This window comes from Prunus persica, chromosome G6, assembly GCF_000346465.2.
Source record: "Prunus persica cultivar Lovell chromosome G6, Prunus_persica_NCBIv2, whole genome shotgun sequence".
Taxonomy (NCBI): Eukaryota; Viridiplantae; Streptophyta; class Magnoliopsida; order Rosales; family Rosaceae; genus Prunus; species Prunus persica.
In genome coordinates, this window is record NC_034014.1 from 3280415 (window position 1) to 3301465 (window position 21051).

A 21051-nucleotide genomic window follows, 5' to 3' on the forward strand; every position below is an offset into this window, starting at 1 on the left:
GATGTTACTATTTTAGTTTGGATCTAAGACATTCGATGAGTTACCCTATACGTTCACATCATAATAGTGCTGGTTGATGAGAGTTACATCGGAAACATAAAAAAGTAACATAAATTTTATTTTTGTTATTCTCCCAATTCCAATAAAATCGCACCTAGGTCTAGTTATAGTATGAGTTGGCGATCAGAACGTATACGGATAGAACTTATAGCGCGGTCTCGAAAAACAAGTAATTTTTGACGGGCCTTTATTCTTTTTTTAGGTTCATTAGGGTTTTTATCGGTGGGAACGTCCAGTTATTATGGTAGGAATTTTATATCTTTATTTCCTTCTCAGCAAATAATTTTTTTTCCACAAGGGATCGTGGGTGGGTTGTGTTTGTGGGTTTGTGGTTTTGTGGGAACATAAAAAAGATTGATTTCCTTTTCATCATGCATTATTTAGTGGTTGTAATCATACAATGTGGTTCTCCATCGACCACCACATTTACAATTAATGGTTTTTATGCGAATGTGATAGCTAGAATTTAGAAATATAAAAGCAACGAATTTAGAGATATTTAGTCATATACTTATTCTTAGTACTAAAACTATAAATAAATTTTACACCATTTAATTTCTACAAACAAACCCAAAAAATGACATGTGACCCTATTAAATTTAATTTTGATTATTTATCAAAGTATCACGTGTATCACAAAAATAATGCCTTTATTAGCCTTTGGCATCATATGGCTGTGGAATGAGCCGTGTGCAAACTGGTGGCTGCAGCTTCTTAAAGGCAAGTGATGGAGAAAGCCCATGTTAAGGTATATTCTACATTTAATCATATGTGACATCATCCATGATATACCATGTGGGCCAGCCAGCTCAAAATTTCACCCCATATCTAAAGAATGGGAATAGCCCATGTTCATCCAAACGGAAGCTTTAAAGAATGGCAGTGACAAATACTTGAGTTAGAAATCTTGAGAAGTATTCTTTTACGAGGAGTTTGTGACTTAGAAGTAATTGTCTATTCTCATTCCTCCCTTGGGTTTTTGGCATTTTCATAAGATTTTTTTAGGATGATTAATGCTCAGCTTCCTTTAAAGACTTCAAATTTGATCATCAATTATTAGATACATGCTACTCATATGATGAGGTGATTGTAAGGAGGGAGTAAGTACGCGTACGCCTTTTTCCGCCACTGAAGATTTTCTACTTTAAGGATATGCTATAATGTACCTATTAATAGCATATCTAGTGGCGATTATATGAGTTATGTTTATATCTAGCCACAAATGATAAAAATAGGAGTGAGGTTTATATTATGGAAAATGCCAGGGAGACCAACTTTAGATACCAACTTGTGTACCAACTTTCTAATAGAGTGTGGGACCTATTGTATTGGTGGGCTCCACATCTATTAGAGAGTTGGTACACAAGTTAGTATCTAAAGTTGGTCTCCCTAACATGACTCATTAGACGGCTCAATAGAAGCCCTCAAAACACCTTCTTAATATAGCCGTCTCATTATAAAAATTCACATGAATAAATCCCTTAAAATTGACGGAATTTCGACTTAAGACATTTGAAGTTCGGGTTATGTGGGGGCCAATTTAGGCCAAGCTCAAGCCCGAACTGGTGGTGGAGCATACAGGAAATGTGGCACAGGACCGTGTGTAGGTTCTAGCCACTCCAATGGGAGAGCGCCATATGGCAAGGCAAAAGTATTGTTTTGAGAGAGAGCATTCTTACGTTCATATTTCATTTAGCAGCGGTTTTCATTAATTTTTTTGTTAGGAGTGGTTTTCTTGGTCAAAAGAATTCATGAGTTACTTTCCTTTCCAAATAAGCCTAAGCCTCCCACTTTTTTTTTTGTTCCCACAATTGTATATATATTCAACATGGTCATCGAGTGACCGACATATTTTGGGACGGTGTGACCAACACATTCTAAAATGAGTAATAAATTGTGACTTTAGCCCCCGAGCCTCCTCATTACTAGAACAACAAAAATTGTGAGAGGCTATATTCGATGAATATCATTTTGGGAGGCCAAAATGACCTTGAAGTTCTAATATGTAACCTTACTGCTAGACATGCATTAAAAATATATTGCTTGTCTTCATTGTAAGGAGATACTCCTCTTTTTTGCGAATCATACTTTGACATATATGCAAAAATAATTTATAAAAAATATAAAAATAATTTTTTTGGCATACATGTCACATAGGCCCCGTCCTGAGATTTTGAAAGTCACAGTACGGACTCAAACCCAACTTGCCTACTAAAATCAAGGCATTGAATTCCAACTCAACCAAATACACACTTGTGCTATTCTCATGCACGCTCAAATATATATATAATATACACGTAAAAAAATTTCGGGCCCTTAAAAATCAGGGGACCTGTGCGGTGGCACTATTTACACACCCTCAAGGCCGCCCCTTGTCACACTGCCATTGATAGGAATATGAAACCCCTACTTACATGGTAAGGAGGGAAGTATTTTCCCTCTAAAAATAATTGGCCAATCGCTATTTTTGTGAGACCTCCTATTAGAGTTGGAAGCATTTTTATTCGCCACTTTAACTCAAGGTACACCATTACTATCCCTTCTCAACACCTGACGGGCTCGTTTGGTACATAGGACTGTCTTGGCATGGACTATGCTTAGGGACTGGCTTGACTTGACTTGGCTTGATCTAAGTTGGCTTGAATTGAATGTCAGGAGGTGTTGGTCTGGGATACCAATTTTTGGTCAGGCTACTAGGGCTGACAAACTTTTCTAATTTTTTGACTTTGGGTTCAACTTGGATTTCTAAATTTTGAAAGGCTTTTTCAATTTTAGAAATATTACTTGTTTCGGAAGACTCAGACTCAGAAGTATTTTCTTCTGCAAAAGCATCTAGTGTTTTAAGACCAGATTTCTCGGTTTTTTCAACTTTGACTGGGGTTAACTGAGCTAACATTTCTTCTATTTTTTTCATTGTAGGGGTGATCTTAAGGGTCGGGCTAGACCGAAGATCCTGGAACTGGACAATTGGTTTTTCAACTTTCGTTTTAGATTTGGTGTCTGGGGAACTAATCTTATCAATTTTGGTTTCAATTGTGTCTAACTGTTTTCCTATGACGATTAGACTCTGGTTCGTATAATTATTTTGCTCAAGAATCTTTCTATTACTGTCATTGCTTTCAAAGGTTTTGAAAGGAGTGACAGGAATAGACGCATTCTTATGCTCAATAATTATGGTTTCGACTGGAGGATGACTGGATTCAACGACAGACTTATCTGACATTTTCTACTTTTCTTTAGTCAATGTTTTTAGCTCACCATTTGACATATAACGGCTTTCAACAAAATCAAGGTAAAAAATTTCAACTTGGGCAGACCGCATGTAATCTTTCCAATCACTAAAGATTTCTAAGCGGCGTTGGGCTTCTGGATAGGCTTGATGGTAACTATCTCGTCTAGACTGGTTCTCAGGGGCTTTGAGATGTTTGTTTAGACGTGACCAATCAATTCTGAATTTTCTATTAAGGGTTCTTAACTGGTTGTCAACTGCAGCATAGTTTTCAACTACAAAATCAGACTGGGTCGGGGACTCAGGTGATTCTGGTGACTCAGGCTTGTTTTCTTGAACTGGAGCCTTGCCATAGCAGGGCTGGGTGACCTGAGAGGATTTTCTCAGGGACTCAAGCTTTAAATCAATTAAAGTTTTTTCTAGCTCTAGGTCTCGTTCTAGAGTAGAGGATGAGGCAATAAAGGAATGCCGAGCAGGGGAATGCCTTCGGGACTGACCAGGAGTTGGCAACTGATGTAACTGGACATTAGACTTTTTTAGAGGCTGGTTATCGAACCTAATCTTAACCGTGCCATCTAAGTATTGTTGGATGTAGTCTAAATTGTTTAAACTACGTTGGATCGGAGCTGGTTGGCTCTCGGTAACTAGGGTCCAATCTGTTGGAAGGGCAACTTCTGACCATTTAATGGTCTGGGGAACTTGTATATGGGCGTCTGAGGTATGACTCTGGATCAGGACTGTCTGATCCTTTGAGCTTTTGTTTAAGGCCTGGAAGTTCATGTTGGTTCCTGTGACCTTATAATAAATTCTATAAACTAATGCTAAAGGCTGGGTTCCTGGGAGGACATTATAACCTTCAGTCTTAATATTGAGAGTTAGGGTTCTCAATATATGCGGATCACTAAGGCTTACAGTGAAGTCTGGGTAAAAATCAAAATGAACTGGACCATTACACAAACTAGACTCAATGACTCCTAAAGTACTATCACTGAACGCGGTGAACCGGGCATCGCGTAAACAGAGAAGTATGGAGGCTTTTAATCCTAATCTGGTTAGGGGCTTAACGGCAACTTGAACAAGACCAATATGCAGGAAATTGTTTCCATCAGTCTTGTGCTTTTTAATTGACTCAAGGTTAAGCAACTGGCAAGTTTCATGTTCTTTACTAAGAGCGTAAACTTGTTCAACTGTTTTGACGTGTGTAACTTGTTCAACTGTTTTGACGTGTGTGGTGCTATTAAAACTGGAAGGCAACCAATGTTTCTTATAAATTTTTTGACTAGGGACTTTAGGAATGTTCCAATCTCTAAAGTCTAATTGTTCTTTGCAACTAGAATCATATTCAAATTGTTCTTCATTAACTATCTCTGGGAGTCGACTTATACTGGTTTTAGAACTGCTTGACTTACAGGAATTTGACCTAAGAAAACGACTCATGGCTACTCAAGTGTTTGACTCTTGCAGACTGAGGAAGAAGATAAACAGGGACTTCCTAGACTCACCGTTTACTCTACAAATAACCTATTAACCTTTCTCAATTTTCTGTCTCCTGCCCAGCACAAACGCCCTACCCTCGGGACTTACAGATCTAGCAAAAAGGACTCACGGGTCAGACCTTAGAGAAAGATGAACAGACGTGTGTATATGTATATTATAATACATACATGGGTATAATATATATATATATATTACATATATACATGTATACATGTATGCTATTATTATAATATTAATATGTATGTGTATATGAGTATATTATAATAATAATATATGTGTATATATCTATATGTATTTATATATATATTATATATGTATATATGTGTTTATATATATACATGTATATGTGTATATACATGTATATATGTACATTATAGTATATGTGTATGCAATAATAATAATAATAATAATAATAATAATAATAATAATAATAATAATAATAATAATAATAATAATAATAATAATAATAGTAATATATGTTATTAGTATTACAATATAATATATGCATCTTATACATTGGTGAACATAGGACTAGCTAATCCTTCCTTTTTACATAGGCTTAGTAGTCCCCTCCTAATGAGGTGTTTTTGGTGGGCCCGGTATTAGCAATCTCATATAAGACTAAAATTAAATAAAACAAACATGATACTAAATTTAGTCCAAGCCAGTCCAAGCCAAGACTGTGTACCAAACGACCCCGACAAGTGTCTATGAGGATAACCATAGTTCCGCAAATATAAAGCAAAAAGTTAATTATGGTTAGACCCATGAACATATGTCAAGTATTAAAAAAGATAGTAAGAATACACATTAAATTAAAATGATGAGTAAATATATTTTATATTAGGATTTGAAATGTTTACCCCTCTAATTGACGGGTGTGACTTATGACACAATTAGTGGGCAACGCCTTGGTTGGTGGATCCTACTTAGCTTCCCGTAACTGATCATTACCATGGACCTCCCTTAGTTAAATATTGACTTGGCCACTATGGCCTTTCTTTGAAAAATTGTAACATGAGATGAGATGATGTCATTGCTAGCTAGTGTTTAACCTTCAAAATTAAAAGTGGAAATACAGTTAAATATCTGGTTAGGTAGTTAATTTTTTTATTAGAATTCATGTGGAAGAATATAAGTCTTACAATGAAAATTTAACTAAATAAATGTTTAGGAAGGTTTTAACGAGGCCACTGTATCATGTCGCTCTTTGTACGTTTGTGGTTTTATGAATGAATTTTCATTATCAAAAAAATATAATGAATAGTTACACTATTAATATCATCGGAGCCTTTTGTGATAAAATTTCATATTTACTGAATTTTGTAAGTAATTAAATTAGATACAATAGAAATATTGTTAATAGTGGGTCGGTCCCGTCTTTCTAACATTTGACAATTCATACTTTGGGATTCAAACATAGCAAGGCTAGCTAGTGTTCCACTTGCTAGAAGTGTCTCTCACTTGGGAGGTGCAATCATGGTGAACACCTATAAAGCCATTTACTAAGTCAGAGATGTAGGCTTTTGCTTGTGCGTTAAAAAAGAAAAGAAAAGTAATATTAGCTTGTTCTTTTGCTTTCCCATTGGTGGTATTGGCATATTGCGTACACCAATTCAAGAAAAAATTTCCAATCTGATATAGTTAAGCTTGACATGAGGGGCTCTACCCCTTGCTTATTATGCTTCTTGATTAATTAATTAATTAATTAGGTCCACAGATGCAATGCAGCAGAGTTGACATAAAGTTACACCCAAGAAAAAAGTTGGGAGTCACTCTTCAATGCAGAAGACATGCATGCCCGATTTCTTAGTTTGGTGATGACCAGGTCGGCAAACGATCATGATAACTTGCTAGGAAATTCATCTCTCTTTCAGTAAACCAAACGCACCGCAAGGGCAAAAGATCAATATCAATACATGGAATGGGATTTTGCCAAACCAAGTATGCATAAGAATGAGATTTTGCTAAGTCGGGTGGCTCACACACGCAGGAGCCGGAGACTCTCAGAGACTCTCAGTTATTAATGTAATATATGGTTGGAAGTCTTCCACTAGCACGCGGACGACTGACCTAAACAAGGATGTATGCTGTTACATAGGATGGTAAGACCTCATTTACATCCCAGGGCAGTGGTGGTTCCACTACATAAACTACTTGTCGTGAATTCATTAAACACTGGAGCTCATAGCATGTAGAAAATTTACCAACAAAACCCTCAATCAAATATCTATCAATGCGTCAGAACATGTTGGATTAGACAATAGAAGGTTCATTTAACATTGGCCCATTGGGAAAAACCTCATAGGCTCTCTAGTGCAGATAGGAGACTACAAATATTAATTCAAGTAGAAATTTTAGAATACATGCATTTTCTTTTTCTTTAACTTGATAATTGTGGCAAATTACCGTTTGATTTAGTGGAATTCAGTCTCCACTTATTCACCATGAGTTCAAATTTTTTAGACGATAATTGTTGAGTCTAGTAAAATAACACATGTGGGTTAAGTCAGTTGGCCAAAACAGTGTGACTGTCCTTCTACACTCGATTTCGATCCATTTTCCCCTACATGACTTGTTTAGGATATCGAGTTGTCAAAAAAAATTTAAAATATAGTATGGACATGAGAAGACTTGAACTAGCCCAACCCATATTGCTGTTGTTTAGCCCAAGGCCATTTTAGTGGGCCTATCCCTACATCAACCCGACCCATTAACAGCCCGGCCCGTGCCGTCCATTTTCAGTTCAATCCTTAACTGCAGAATCCTCACCCGGCGAAAGCCTCTACAGAATCCACAGTACGCTGCTCGTCGTCAATTGCTTGGCTCCACTCAAAACCCTAATTCAAATTGCAGCTCAATATGGCCGTGGTCGGCGAAAGCTCTTCAGCTTTGGCTAAGTCTCCGGAAGACAAGCCGGTGATCGTTAGGGTTAAACGCAAAGCATTACAGTCTCCACTTGACGCTTTCTGTGAGTAGCGCTTTGTGTCCAGTTTTCTTCTTTCCATTTTGGTTGCCGAGAAACTGTAGGGAAATAGAAAATAAATTTGCTTGAATTTCTAAAAAACTGAAATTGCTGAATAATTTTTGGAACTTTTTTTTAATGTAGGGCTGGAAATCAATGAGAGGCCGCAGAAGCGTCCGTTACTGGATTTCGAGAACCTTTCAATGTCTGATTCAGCTGCAAAGGGTAAAAAATGTTGCTCTTATTTCTCTAGCATTGTCTTTTATGCATATGTGTGTGTACAAACACAGCATTTTTTGTTTTTTCTCTTTAATAATAATAATAATTTTAGTTGTGCTGAACAAAGAATGATGAGTAGTTGGATAATTTGATATTATAAGTAGACTATATTGCTAATGGATTATGATTCGGTCTGCGTAATCTGATTAGCTGGTGATGTCAAAGGTTCCATTTATTAGCAATCTACATTGTTGCTTTTTTTTCTTCTTCTTGTTTTTCCACTTATGGTTGTTTCCATTCAACTAGTGAAGGAATTTTTAGTTTTGGAGATTACGTAAGTAGATGGAAAGTTTTAGAACCCCAGGAATATTCAGTGCTGATTTCTTATATTTTTAATGCAGCAGAGGAATTGAAGACCAAGAAGGTTTTCGTGCAGCATGTGGAGACAGTAAGCAGCTTTCACACCACTGTTGATGTTGTGAAATCGTTCGTGGTGAGTATGGCAGTCCCCTGTTGATTTTGTTCTATAACTATTCTTGTTTTGTATACTGTTTCACACAAGCATGTGTTCAGGAGATGTAAGATGCTGTCTTTGATTCTCATGTTGCTACTACTAAGAAGTTGGGGAAATTGTCTCATTGTTTCTTTTAGGACCTAAATTCCGATGATGTGTGCGATCGTAAAACAAGGAATGAAGAACGCAAAGATACTTTTAAAAAGGAGAATGTAAGCTCCATGTCTCCTTCTCCTCCTGGTCTTATGCACTTTATTACAACTTTGCTTCTATTTACGAGCCTAAGATGACATGAACTTATACTTTCATTACCATTGTAACAGCAGAAACAAGATCAGATTTTGTCTAAAGCTAGACAGAAACAGGAGGTACGTGGCATAGTATATGTTATCTGTATAAATTAACCCACCAAGTAAAGTATTTGTTATCTCTTGTTCATGTGCTTCCAATAGTATGATTTGTTCTTTCATCTCTTAGAGGATAATGTTGCATTAAACTTTTTCATGCTCTGTGTTCTTTTTGTTTTGCTTATTGTCCATATGTTCTTAGTTCAATATTTTGCTTGTGATAATAATCATTGTCAGGCAGTGAGTTGCTAATAATGTGTTTCAAATTGGGATCATGAAACTCTAAATTCTATGCTAGTTCCCATGAGTTTTTTTATTAATTCATCTTCTAACAATCATGGAGTATTCTGAGCTTTGTCTATTTCTAAACCATTATTTAGGATAAATTCAAATCTTCCTACCCTTTAAGTTACATGCATCTAGTTAGATATATTTCTATATGTCAGATTGCCCAACTTTCTGATTCATTTTTCAGAGTTAAGATTGGTATTCTGAGGCAGTTGTACCACTACTAACCTTACACATTGAGAATAAGAAAGAAGAAATAATATGTATTTGGTGAAAGTTATTCTGTAATTTCTTCTTGGGTGCTGTCTTATTTCAAGTTCTTTCGGTTAGGTTGTCGCGAAAAATGCACGTTTCGAACAAATATGGAGGAGCAGAAAGGGAAACAAAGAAACATCACATGAGAAATTACATGAAATGTGTCATTTCTATGATGTTGTTCGTGTTGATGTTGAGGAAAGATCTAATGAGTTGCAACAGGAGGAGTAAGTTCTCTACTCATGAGCTCTTGTCCTTTTGTATTTCCAAGAGACTAGTTGAAAATAATACTCCCTATGTTTTTAATGCAGTGAGATATCTTTGGAGGACCAGAGGATGTTAAATAGTTACTTGCCTCTACTGAGAGAGTTCATTCCAAGTGCTGCTTCGGAGATTGAATCAGATTTATCTGCTAACAGCTCCAAACAAGGTTGTTTTTTACACGTAAATGACTTATTAGTGGCCTTGGGTGCTATCATCCACTTAATATTTGATATTAGTTGGAGCAAAGGTAGAAGAATAGGATTCTTAATAGCACATTGTCCTGGGTCTGCACTTGCAGTTGCTTCTTGTGGAGATGTATATATCAATTTCAGCTTTTTCATTATATTCTTAACTACTGTTTGATGGGTTCCTCTTATGTGTTGTGTAGCATCCGAAGATGGGTATGTATATGACTTGTATGCTGTGAAGGAGGAAATGGATATAGATACTGAAAATTCTTCAAAGTCATTTCCCTTGTAGGTATCTTTGTACTACATTGTTAAGTTTCAACCTTATTTCTTGCTGAAACTAACTAATAACTTTGATTCAGGGTACAAGTTGATGACGAGGATTTATATGACGGGCCTGATGAATCAGAATATGATACTGATGATTCTAATGGTGATCATAAATAATCTTTCATATATGCTATTTTTAAAAGTTCTCTATATTCAAGTTCTGACCAATTTTGGTGGTTTTCAGCTGAAAACAACCCGCTCAATGATTATCCGGAAGAGATATCTGAAGAGGAATCAGAGAGTGACACCTCCGATAATGAATCAGAAGAAAATGAGAGTTCCAGTGAAAAATCTTCAGAACCGAAGGGTTTAGAAGACAATGACTTTTTAGAAGATGATATGTATGATGGGAATGATGATGGTGATGACTTTGATTATGATGTTGATCAGAGTGATGATGGCGAAGATCGGAGATGGTCTTATAGGTGAACTTTGGCTTTTCTGTATCTGCTTTCATCTTTGTAGTTTTTGCTCCTGAACAAGCAAATCGTTGTAAAAGTCATGAATTAGTGGTTGCTTAGATATGTGAATATGAACTTCTTGTACATACTTGTGCTTTTAACATCCTGGATGGATCCAATAGCAGGGCTGTCGAAATAATTTTTTTAATGTCATTATATTGCAAAATTTTCAATTGTTTTGTCCATTGAGGAAGTGACGGATTTATGTGCTTGTTTTAGGGGCGGGTCGAGAATATAACATGAGAAAATTTTACTTCCTAATCTTATTTCATTACTTCACCCCTCCTTCAAGGATAAAAACTTACCTATTTAAAGACTGGTAAGTTCTTATCCTCCATGACTTTTTTGGGCTAATCCTAATGCCTTACCCATTTAATATTTTACTTCTTGGCGAACAAGGCGTCTTAATGAAAAAAATTCCAAAAATAAAAAGAATAAAAACAAAAAGAAGCAAATCCCTTTTATTTATTTTAGCAACACTTTCTTTATGTGATGAGGAGAGCAAAACTAGGAATCCTTGTTCGACAAGCATAGGGAAAGTCGTCTTGTGTATTCAATTTCCATCCTATATATATCACTCAACACTTTTTACCTCTTGTTTCAATTATACCTAAGATCTCTTTCCTCTCCACTTCAATTCTTCTCTGATCAAAAGGTATGGAATTTCTCACCGGTAACTTTCCTCTCTTGCCCTTTTGCCTCTTAAACTCTTCTTGGTAGTTCTTTCTTGATGTTTTTTTGGGGGGTTTTTGGACAAAATATTTTTGGTGCTTGTTGAATTTTCGTTCTAGCCTCTTGTATTTTGTGTGATTGAATTGGTCTCTTTCTGTGACGTTGTTGTTTGTTTGACTTGGGCTCCTTGCCTTGCAGTCTTAAGGTCTTCCTCTTTTCTGTACGTTCTAACAAATTCTTTGGTGTATCCAGAAAATTATTAGTGCTTTCGAGAACTTGCGCTTCTCATTCTTTTATAAATCAATTTGTCTTCCAATATATTTTGATGTTGAACTTGTCGGCTTAAAACCCTAGTTCGAAGCTAATTGGGTGTAGCCTAGTGGAAAAAGGCATTGATTTGCATACTAGTAGTCGCAGGTTGAACCCCAACGGCGCCGTGGTGTGCGTGTGAGAATCCTCCTTCCCCTTGTAGTTTAGACTATCCCTTACTTCAAAAAAAGAACCCTAGTTTGAATTATTTGAAACTTTTATACCAAAAAAAGATAATACTAAAACTTAGATGTTATTTGAGATTGAAATATGTTTTTCTGTGTCCTTTTAGGTTTTATTATTTATAATTGGTCTTTCTTGTTCAATAAATAATGAACTATTATTTTGTGACATTACTGTGATCAGGTTTTTACCAAGAAAACATGGCATCAAACGAATTTGCTCCTTGCACCTTAAGTCAGATGTTGGGGAAGACAGATCCATGGCAGAATAATCGTGTTCAAGATGTGTATCAAAAAATAATTCGGTAATATTTTTAGTCTACACTTGTTTTTTCAAACTACGATATATATATATATATATATATATTTTTTTTTTAAAGAGTTCTTTATTCATATTTTAATTTTATTTTTGAAGGTCTATTGTTAAGTCCATTGTCCGACTGGAGTTGAAAGGTATAATGCGTGGCCCTTTGGATGTTGACAATATACAACTCGATGAAAACTATGAAGCCAATATCCCAATTGCTGCAAATCCTGAAACTGTTTTGAGAAGTTATAGGCAAGAATTTGTACTTTTAATGGAAGCAATACTGGGGAAAAATCATAGAAGAACAGTAGAGCTATCGCATTTTTTTAACATGATCCGTTGCGAAAGGGAGTGGTACCGATTCGAACAAATAATTTACCATCCCCTTCTCCGGTCTCCGATGGAGAGGTTTCACTATTACATTGATGGTCTAAAGCATCTCCAGTATGTTCAATGTGCTGAAAACAAAAGCATCAAAGACTTGTTCACCATCCGATGGAATGAGAAAGTTGATATCAAAGGAGCTGTGGGTGGCTTGCAGGGTTTTCATGGTGTCTTGAATGAAAGAGAATATGAGGACAATGTGTGGGGTGCACTTGAATTCTCAAGCAATGCCTGTCTCGACGTTAATGATCATTTGTTCAATCAAGAATATCTGGTATATATTTATACAAATTATCTCTTTAATTTTTCTTATTTTTTATTAATTATAGAAGTTTATTATTATTACTACTAATATTATATTGGAATTATTGCAGACACAAAATGAAATGGAAGAAAAGCTTAGCTCGTTCTTCCCAAAACTGTTGTTGCAATTATATACTTTCTTGATTGAGCTCTATACTCATGTGGACTTGAGGTAATATATATGATTTCTATAGTTTTTCTCATATATACAATTTGCTTATCTTTTTTTTTTCAATTCCATTATATGGAAAAAAAAAATTTTATCGAAAATCGAATTTCCATTATTTTTTTTTTTACGTACATTTTTCTTAGTTGAGTTCTACTTTAACAGGGAACACATCAAGGAAGGAGAAGAAGAAACCTAGTTATAGCAGGCATGGAACTGATCAAGAAAGAAGACAAGATGATTTTATAGTTTCTTTCTTTCTTTTTATTTGGTCCTTTTTGAAAAGGATTTTCCTAGTTGGTCCTAAACGAATGAAAGGCTTGAGTAATTAATTATTCTCATTCATACGTTTGGTAAATAAGTTTTATAAATTATTACCAAAATATGTAGCTTTTTGCATATTATCAGTTTTCATAGCAATTCTGCCATCTTATATGTGAAAGTAAATCTACGAAGAAATTTCTGACCAAAAAATAAGAGCAGAGAATCTACAAAGAATTATAAAGGACATTTTCAAGATGTTCATGAATTTATTCAGGCTAAGCTCAATGCATGAATATAGTGGAATTGAGTCTCCAGGAGCAGAATGATGCTTCATGGACGATAATTTTTTTTTTTTTTTAAGAACAAGAATTTGCATTATTTATAATCTAGAATTTTTTTATAGCCAAAGTTAAGAAATGAGGGGAAAACTCACACACACGGATATCATGGAGGGTGGAATTTAGGGCCACTTGGGAGCACACCAAAGATCTGGGCCAATCCAACTAACAACCCCATTGGTCGTTACACTAGTGCCTCTAAAAGTATGATCAAATCTCACATCGCCCCAAAGAAGTTAAAATGGCCCACCTTACCTTCACCGTAAGGTCCATTAAATAATTTGTTAAAAACGCTGCCAGATGGCAAATGCAATTCTTTTCATTTTTCTTCAATGTGAGTACTTCGACATTTTCACAAACTACGTAGAAGGTTGTTAGAACCCCTTGTATTGTACATTTGGAATTAGCATGTAATCTGAATAAATAGAGCATATATAATTTGACTAGCTTCTTGATCTAAAATGAGGACAATTTTGGATTTATTTGAATATTTAATCATAAGAGGAGAAAAAAAAAGAGTTTTCATTTCAGTAAATAATGATTTGATAATAAAATAAAAAGAGTCAAGTAAAAGGATAAAATGGATATTATGGATTTTGATAGGTGGGTTACATTACATAAGTAAAATTATCATGGTTAGAGCCAGAATGAAGAATCCATTCAAAATATCAAATGAAGGTTGCCATGGCTTGACTCTAATCTATTCCACTCAATTCCCAAAATAACCTTGAGTAAAATGATGCGTAGAACTTTATCAAATGCCAAGACAATCACTAAACTTATACACCAGGGGCAAAGTCGTCAAGCAATAGTTTTGTTTCATCGAGTCCTGAAAAACGGGTTCAAAATCACAGAGTTTCTTCTCTCAGCAATTGTGCGAGCTTGTGGAAGAGTTGCTGCCATTAAAGAAGGCAAGCAATTTCATTGCACGGCGATCAAACATGGGTTCAATAGAGACATGATTCTAATGACGTCCCTTCTTGACATGTACTCTAAATGCAACAATATCACAGAAGCTCGGCTTGTATTTGATGAAATGCCTCAAAGAGATGTCATTGCCACCAACAGCATGATTTCTGGGTTGTGTTGGTCTCACTTAACACTGGAAGCAATTGAATTGTTTAGTAACATGTCAAGAAGAGACGCCGGGTCTTGGAATTCGTTGATTTCGGGTCTCGGTCATAACTCTGAAGGAAGAACAGGATTGGTTTTCTTTGAGAAAATGAGATTGGAGGGAGCTGAAGTTGATGTTATGACCATGGTTAGTGTTCTTTCAATCTGCTCCGATCTTGCAGCATTGAGTAATGGTAAACAATGTCATGGTTTGGTGATTAAGTATGGATTTGAGTTGGGGTATTTACCAGTTGGAAATGCTATTATTGACATGTATGCTAAATGTGGGTGCATGGAAGATGCCTGCTTATGTTTCAAAAACATGCCTTTAAAAAATGTAATTTCATGGACTGCTTTGATCACGGGTTATGGAAAACAAGGCCGGGGCTTAGAAGCTTTGGAGGCATTTGACACAATGGAAGTGGAAGGTGTTGCACCAAACAAAATCACATTCTTGGGTGCCTTGTATGCCTGTAGTCATGCTGGATTAGTACAAGAAGGATGGAGGGTTTTCAACACCATGGTACATAAGTACTCAATCGCACCCATGATGGAGCATTATACATGCATGGTGGATCTCCTAGTACGATCGAAGTGTTTCAGTGAGGCCTATAAGTTCATAGAGAGGATGCCTGTAAAGCCGGACACAAGGCTTCTCACAGCATTTTTAAGCTCATGCTGCTCCCACAAGAATTTGGAGCTAGCAAGGAGTGTTGGGAAGAAATTACTTGAATCAGCACCTGAAGAAGCAGGGGCCTATATGTTACTATCCAACTTCTATGGGCTTGTTGGGGACTTACAAGGTGTGGCAAAAGTGAGAAGATTGATGCTAGATAGAGGAATAAGAAAAGAGAAGGCATGTACCTGGATTGAGATTAACAAAACAGTTCACAGCTTTCAATCCGGAGACAGATCCCATCCCCTAAGCAATGAGATCTACAACTATTTACAACATCTATTTAAAAAGTTGAAAGCTAATGGGTATGTGCCAGACACAAGCATGGTCATGCAGAATGTGGATGAACAAACAAAGGAGGAGATAGTTCTTGGTCACAGTGAGAAACTGGCAATTGGTCTTGGCCTAATCAGCACACCTCCCGGTACCCGTATTGTTATAGTTAAGAATCTGAGAGTGTGTGTAGACTGTCATGTGGTAACTGGTCTAATTTCAAAGATTGAAGGGAGGGAGATTGTTGCTAGGGACTCAAACCGATTTCATCATTTCAAAGATGGACTATGCTCTTGTGAAAATCATTGGTGAGAGAGGTCAAATTGGAGGTTGACTCTCACATGCGTGTCTCCCCCTTTCTATGATCATTGTGAACCATTTGAAGATTATTGGTGAGAGAGGTCAAATTTGAAAACAGAATGCATCCATAATGGTTTGTTTTGTTGTCAAAGTTTCGAACTTTACAAGTTACAAACCAAGCAATGGCAAGACAAGGTCCCCTTAGGTTGGGAAACTTCAAAAACCCAAATATTGGTACCAGGCTCGGGTTTATTTATGCAACAAGAGGCACGTGTAGGAACACAAAAGGTCTAACCTTTGTTGGCTCTAAGAATCCCAATCTTTTGTCGTGTGAAATTGGTCTCTGCTCTCTCTCTCAAAATTTTGCTTTCTTCTTCGCTTCTTCTTCTTCTCTTCTCTATCTAAGATGAAACTTCAATTTTGCATTTCCTCTCTCTCACTGATTCCCAGCCCTAATTCCCAATTCTCCATGTTCTTCTTTTCCTGGGTCCAGAGACCCATCTCCTCATCCACACCATTAGCCATCACCAGCACCACCAACAACAGTAACTACAATTAAACAAAAACAACTCAGCAGCATCCTCCAACTCTGCTCGGGTCAGTCAAGAACAACAAAGATGATAATGACGACGAAGGAAGCACAGTTAGTGTAATGGGAGTTGTCCGGAGAAATGACAATGTGACGATGATCGTTCCTGCCCCTTAGCCGATCACGACAGGATGTCAGTGGGCCAAATGTATCTTTCCAGCTAGCCTTGAGGGTATTGTTTTGAGATGTGATGATGCATCAAAGAATGATGTCATACCAGTTTAGCAGTAAATTGAATAGCAAACTTATTTTAGGTATTGCTTGTATATTCTTTTCCTCTATTATTATTAATGATGTTAGTGATGGTTGTAGGAGTGAAGAAGTTGTGTTTATAGCAGATTAAGATGAGGGTGGTGGTGTTTATTCCTTTTAACATGGTATATAGTTTTCTTGGGTTTCCTTTCCCTTTCTAATTTTCTTCTAGGATTTGAAAGCTTTTGTAATTGGGTGGCTTGATGAAGTAGGTGATTTACATAGTATAGCACAACGGAAAAATTCCTAAAAATGATACACTTTTGAATTTTTAAACAATATAGCCGCCCGGCTATGCTTTTTAAATATACGAATATTTAAAGAGGATATAGTATACGAATATATATATATATATATATATGAATATTTAAAAATATATATATTTAAAGCATATTGCCTCGCGGCTATACTATTGAAATATATTTGAGTGCTTAAAAATATCTATTTAAGCATATAGTCGCGCAGTTAAAATCTTTAAATATATATGAATGTTTAAAAATATATATATTTAAAGAGTTTAGCCGGACGGCTATACTATTTAAATATATTCGAATGTTTAAAAATATCTATTTAAAGAGTATAGCACTCTTTACTATATACGAATGTTTAAAAAGAGTATAGCCGGGCGGCTATACTATTTCAATATATTTGAACTTTTTAAAATATCTATTTAAAGCGTATAGCCGGGCGGCTATACTATTTAAATATATGCGACTGTTTAAAAATATCTATTTAAAGAGTATAGCCGCACGGCTATACTTTTTAAATATGTACGAATGTTTAAAAATATCTATAAATAGTATAGCCGCGCGGCTATACTATTTAAATATGTACGAATGTTTAATAGTATAGCCGCCCGGCTGTACGGTTTAAATATATTCCAACATCTAAGGTCTCATCTTCCAATTGGGACCAAGTTGAGCTGGAAAATTCAGTTCCAAGTTACCAGCCTTCTCTTGTCTTTGAAAAAGTTCAAACAAAGCCGGCTGAAGAACCAGGCTCTGATTTTTTCCACCTCTCAGAACAAAACCCATTTGTTTCCACGCCAAATTCTAAAACCCAATTGTCTCAACACCAAATTATCTCTCTTTTGCTCTCAAAGTTTTGGTTTATCATGCTCTGGGATTCAAATGAATTCCTTGCTTCTGTAAATTGGTCACAACAACATGACTGACTCCATGGAAACATCAGTTCCTGTTCCCTGCACGAATTCACAAATCCCGGTCGATCTTTTTGTGTCCAAGAAACATCCTGGCTTGCCAAGTGGTGAATTGGGTTTCGTTGATTCTTCTGGTAACCCCGTTTACAAGGTCACTCGTCAATCTTTGACGTCTTCATCTAATAAGCGTGTGTTGCTTGACGCCGCCGGAAATCCTCGGTTTGCTTTGTGCCGTAACGATGTGAGTCTCCCCTCTGGCCTCTGTTTGTTTCCCGATAATGTTTTCCTTAAAACTTTTCTTGTTCTTTTGCTTTTTCCTTTTTGGTACTAATTTTTTCTTTTTGGGGAGTTGTAGAAGGGATGTTGGCAAGGATATAAGGGTGGTGATGCTGGGGAGAAGGACTTGGTGTTCAGAGTGAAGAGGACGAAAAGTAAACTTACCAGAACTGAGTTGGAGATTTTTCTTGTTGGTGAGAATTCAGCAGATTCAACCTGTGATTTCAAAGTGAAAGGCTTCCCTTACCAAAGATCTTGCACAATCTACATAGGCAATGACATAGTTGCTCAGGTATGATTGCTTTATGAGAGAGGGATACACATTTGAAATGACTGCTAGTTCATTCAAGTGAAAGAGTTGTATGAGTTGCTCTTGCATATGATTATTGGGTGAAGGGAATTTGTACTTCAAACTTGGTACACCTTTTAGGATTCTAACCAACAATGGGTCTTTGAAGACTGTTGCATGAAAGTTCATCAGCACAACTATTGTCTTTGTAGATGGCTTTTGCAACCCAGTTAATATACCATTGCTCTGGTCTATTATTTGGGAAAATTGAAATTATGGGATCAATGTAGTATCGTTGGATCAGCATCTTTCTTGAACCTAAATGGAGCCCTTTGCTTAGTTATTGTAATCAGGTTGAAGTTAACAAATTACTCACCATGGTGATATGAATGAACAAGTTCTCAGATCCCGTGTATAAAGATTTAAGCAAGCTCTTTGGTACTCGGTTATCATAGAAGAGTGTTGTGGTAACATGTTCATGAAATGTCTTGTTTAAGCATGCACATTCAAAGTTACTAGATATTACGGCTTTTGAACTTGCAAAGTGGTGAATCTAGCAGTCCAATAACACAGATATTTAGATATTTCTTTCATGAATCGTTTTGTTCTTAGAAATTTGTGTAAGGTGTTGTTTCTTGGTTATGTGATATAGTCTTATTTCTTTTGTTATGTCTTGTTGCAGACTAGTCTGATGTACAAATTGAACCAGCTTTTTCCAAAGAGGGGAAAGTTTCGATTGACTATATTTCCCGGATCTGTCGATCATGCTTTGGTTGCGGCCTTGATTGTAATATTTCTGGATTGATTGAGGATTATAGAAGAACTGGTATTCAAACAACTTTCAAATTCTCAACACCAAACGATGCCACAACGTAACTGGGGCACAGAATCAACAAGACATGAAGTAGTTAAAGCCCTGGTTATGATCTCTGCAATCATTTTTATCTCATTCTTAGATTATTTCATTTTATTGAGAACTATTATGCAGTGTGTGGTTTACATGAGCATCACTTACTAAGATCTATGGTTAATTAGTTTAGGGCCCGTTTGATAACCATTTCAATTTTAATTTTTAGTTTCAATTTTCATTTTTTGTGCTAGAGCAAAGAGGAAAATGAGAGTGAGGATGAGATTGAGAGAGAGGATGAGAGGTAGGAGTAACAAAGTGAAAACAAAATCTTGAAAGTGAAAACAATTTGAAGTAGATTTCTGTTTTTTGTTTTTGTTTTCAATTTTGTTACTCCTCCTTCTCATCCTCTCCTCTCATCTTCCCTCTCAATCCCATTTCCACTCCCATTCTCACTTCCATTCACCCTTTTTTTCTTCTATACTCTAGCACAAAACGGGCCTTGGGTTTTTGCTTTTCAAGTAAAGAAATTGCGATCTTTGTTGCAGGCTGCAAACCTTTATGATTTTTTGAAGTTTGCAACATGGGGCTTGGATCTTACAGGGGTCCAATGTGTTGGTGTATTTAAATTCCCTTGTGGTTCTCTCTTTTTGCAGTACTGGGATGTGTTCCTCAACCAAACCAGGACAAAAAGATATGAGCAAATGATCTTTCCCTCTCTCTTTTTGGATTGTTACTACAGAGATGAGAGCACGAGAGAATGGGAATATTTCCTGTTTTTGAAAAAAATTCTATTTAATCTCAAGTTCAACTGTCTAGAACAAACCAACCTAATGATCCAAAAATTCTGCAATGAAAAAAAAAACAGAGAAAGAAAAGTCCCAATATTATAATTGCACAAAAATATCACCACAGAAGGATTTCTATGAATATGTTTCCTTATATGTATTATTACTAGTCAACTTTTTTTATTTATTTCTATTTATGGGAGATGTTATCATTATGCAGTGTTAATAACAATTCTCTTTTTCTTTACTATTAGTACATCAAGATTCAACTAATTTTATAAGAGTTGTAACATAGACATGATTATAGATTTGGTGAATTTCCTTCAAATCTAAACTACTCTAAAGTACGAAAGGGAGGATCTAACTCTGGTGAAAGGGAGGGTCACATTGCCTTATCTAAGTGGTCTAATCCATGTATGCTAACAAGATTAGTTGCTCATGTTCTTCAACTTGTTAAGAAAAAAATCATAATTAACTTTGACATCAAGGAAGGAGTTTTGAAATAATAATGAATAAACATCAGATAATTATGACATTAGATAAATGTAATGATGATGAAACAGAGATTATGAAAGATGGGAGCCGATTCAATTAATTTATTGGCAAACACTATGAATCCTAAGCATTTAACTTTAAGATGATCTCAAATCCTACCTCATGAAAATGTTTTTTCCCCAACTTTTCTCACTCAAAATTTGAGTTTGCAACTTTATTATATTGCTTAAGAATGATTTAACTAACTTTTTGTTGTGGTTTTTTTTTTAGTTAATTTTTACTCGTACCTTTGTGATTTATTTTTTTGAACATTTTAAAATATATAAAAATAAAATAAAAATTCTACAAACACAATATTATTTCACTTAAAATGCATACAAGTACAACAACAACATTAAATAAAAACTAGCCTCCCTGCACGTGCTTCCTCGCGTGCGAGAGGCTTTTTAATC

At 35.9% G+C, this 21051-nt stretch overlaps 3 protein-coding genes across 8 annotated transcripts; all 3 read left to right on the top strand.

Moving 5' to 3' along the window:
* On the top strand, positions 7411–10790 carry LOC18775407 (RNA-directed DNA methylation 4). Of its 4 annotated transcripts, none has more exons than XM_020565068.1 (10): positions 7411–7757; positions 7896–7976; positions 8372–8463; positions 8622–8696; positions 8808–8852; positions 9450–9601; positions 9686–9804; positions 10027–10114; positions 10189–10259; positions 10341–10790. In XM_020565068.1, exons 1-10 carry the CDS (start codon positions 7649–7651, stop codon positions 10583–10585), a joined length of 1077 nt encoding a protein of 358 aa, XP_020420657.1. In that variant the 5' UTR covers positions 7411–7648; the 3' UTR covers positions 10586–10790. The 4 variants fall into 4 exon arrangements, with proteins under 4 accessions (XP_020420657.1, XP_020420659.1, XP_020420658.1 ...); XM_020565070.1 differs by having other exon boundaries at positions 7559–7757; positions 8811–8852; XM_020565069.1 differs by having other exon boundaries at positions 7559–7757; positions 8375–8463.
* LOC18773008 (pentatricopeptide repeat-containing protein ELI1, chloroplastic) lies at positions 14153–16936 on the top strand. Its single transcript, XM_007208468.2, has one exon. The coding sequence runs from the start codon at positions 14279–14281 to the stop codon at positions 15914–15916; it is 1638 nt and encodes a 545-aa protein (XP_007208530.1). The 5' UTR covers positions 14153–14278; the 3' UTR covers positions 15917–16936.
* On the top strand, positions 17658–20350 carry LOC18775102 (protein LURP-one-related 7). 3 transcript variants are annotated; one of them, XR_002271915.1, is made up of 4 exons: positions 17658–18145; positions 18260–18472; positions 19152–19388; positions 19865–20350. XR_002271915.1 is itself a non-coding variant. In XM_007206021.2 (3 exons), the coding sequence occupies exons 1-3, from the start codon at positions 17912–17914 to the stop codon at positions 19272–19274; spliced, it is 570 nt and encodes a 189-aa protein (XP_007206083.2). In that variant the 5' UTR covers positions 17658–17911; the 3' UTR covers positions 19275–19538. The 3 variants fall into 3 exon arrangements, 1 of the variants encoding a protein (XP_007206083.2); XR_002271916.1 differs by having other exon boundaries at positions 19973–20350; XM_007206021.2 differs by lacking the exon at positions 19865–20350 and having other exon boundaries at positions 19152–19538.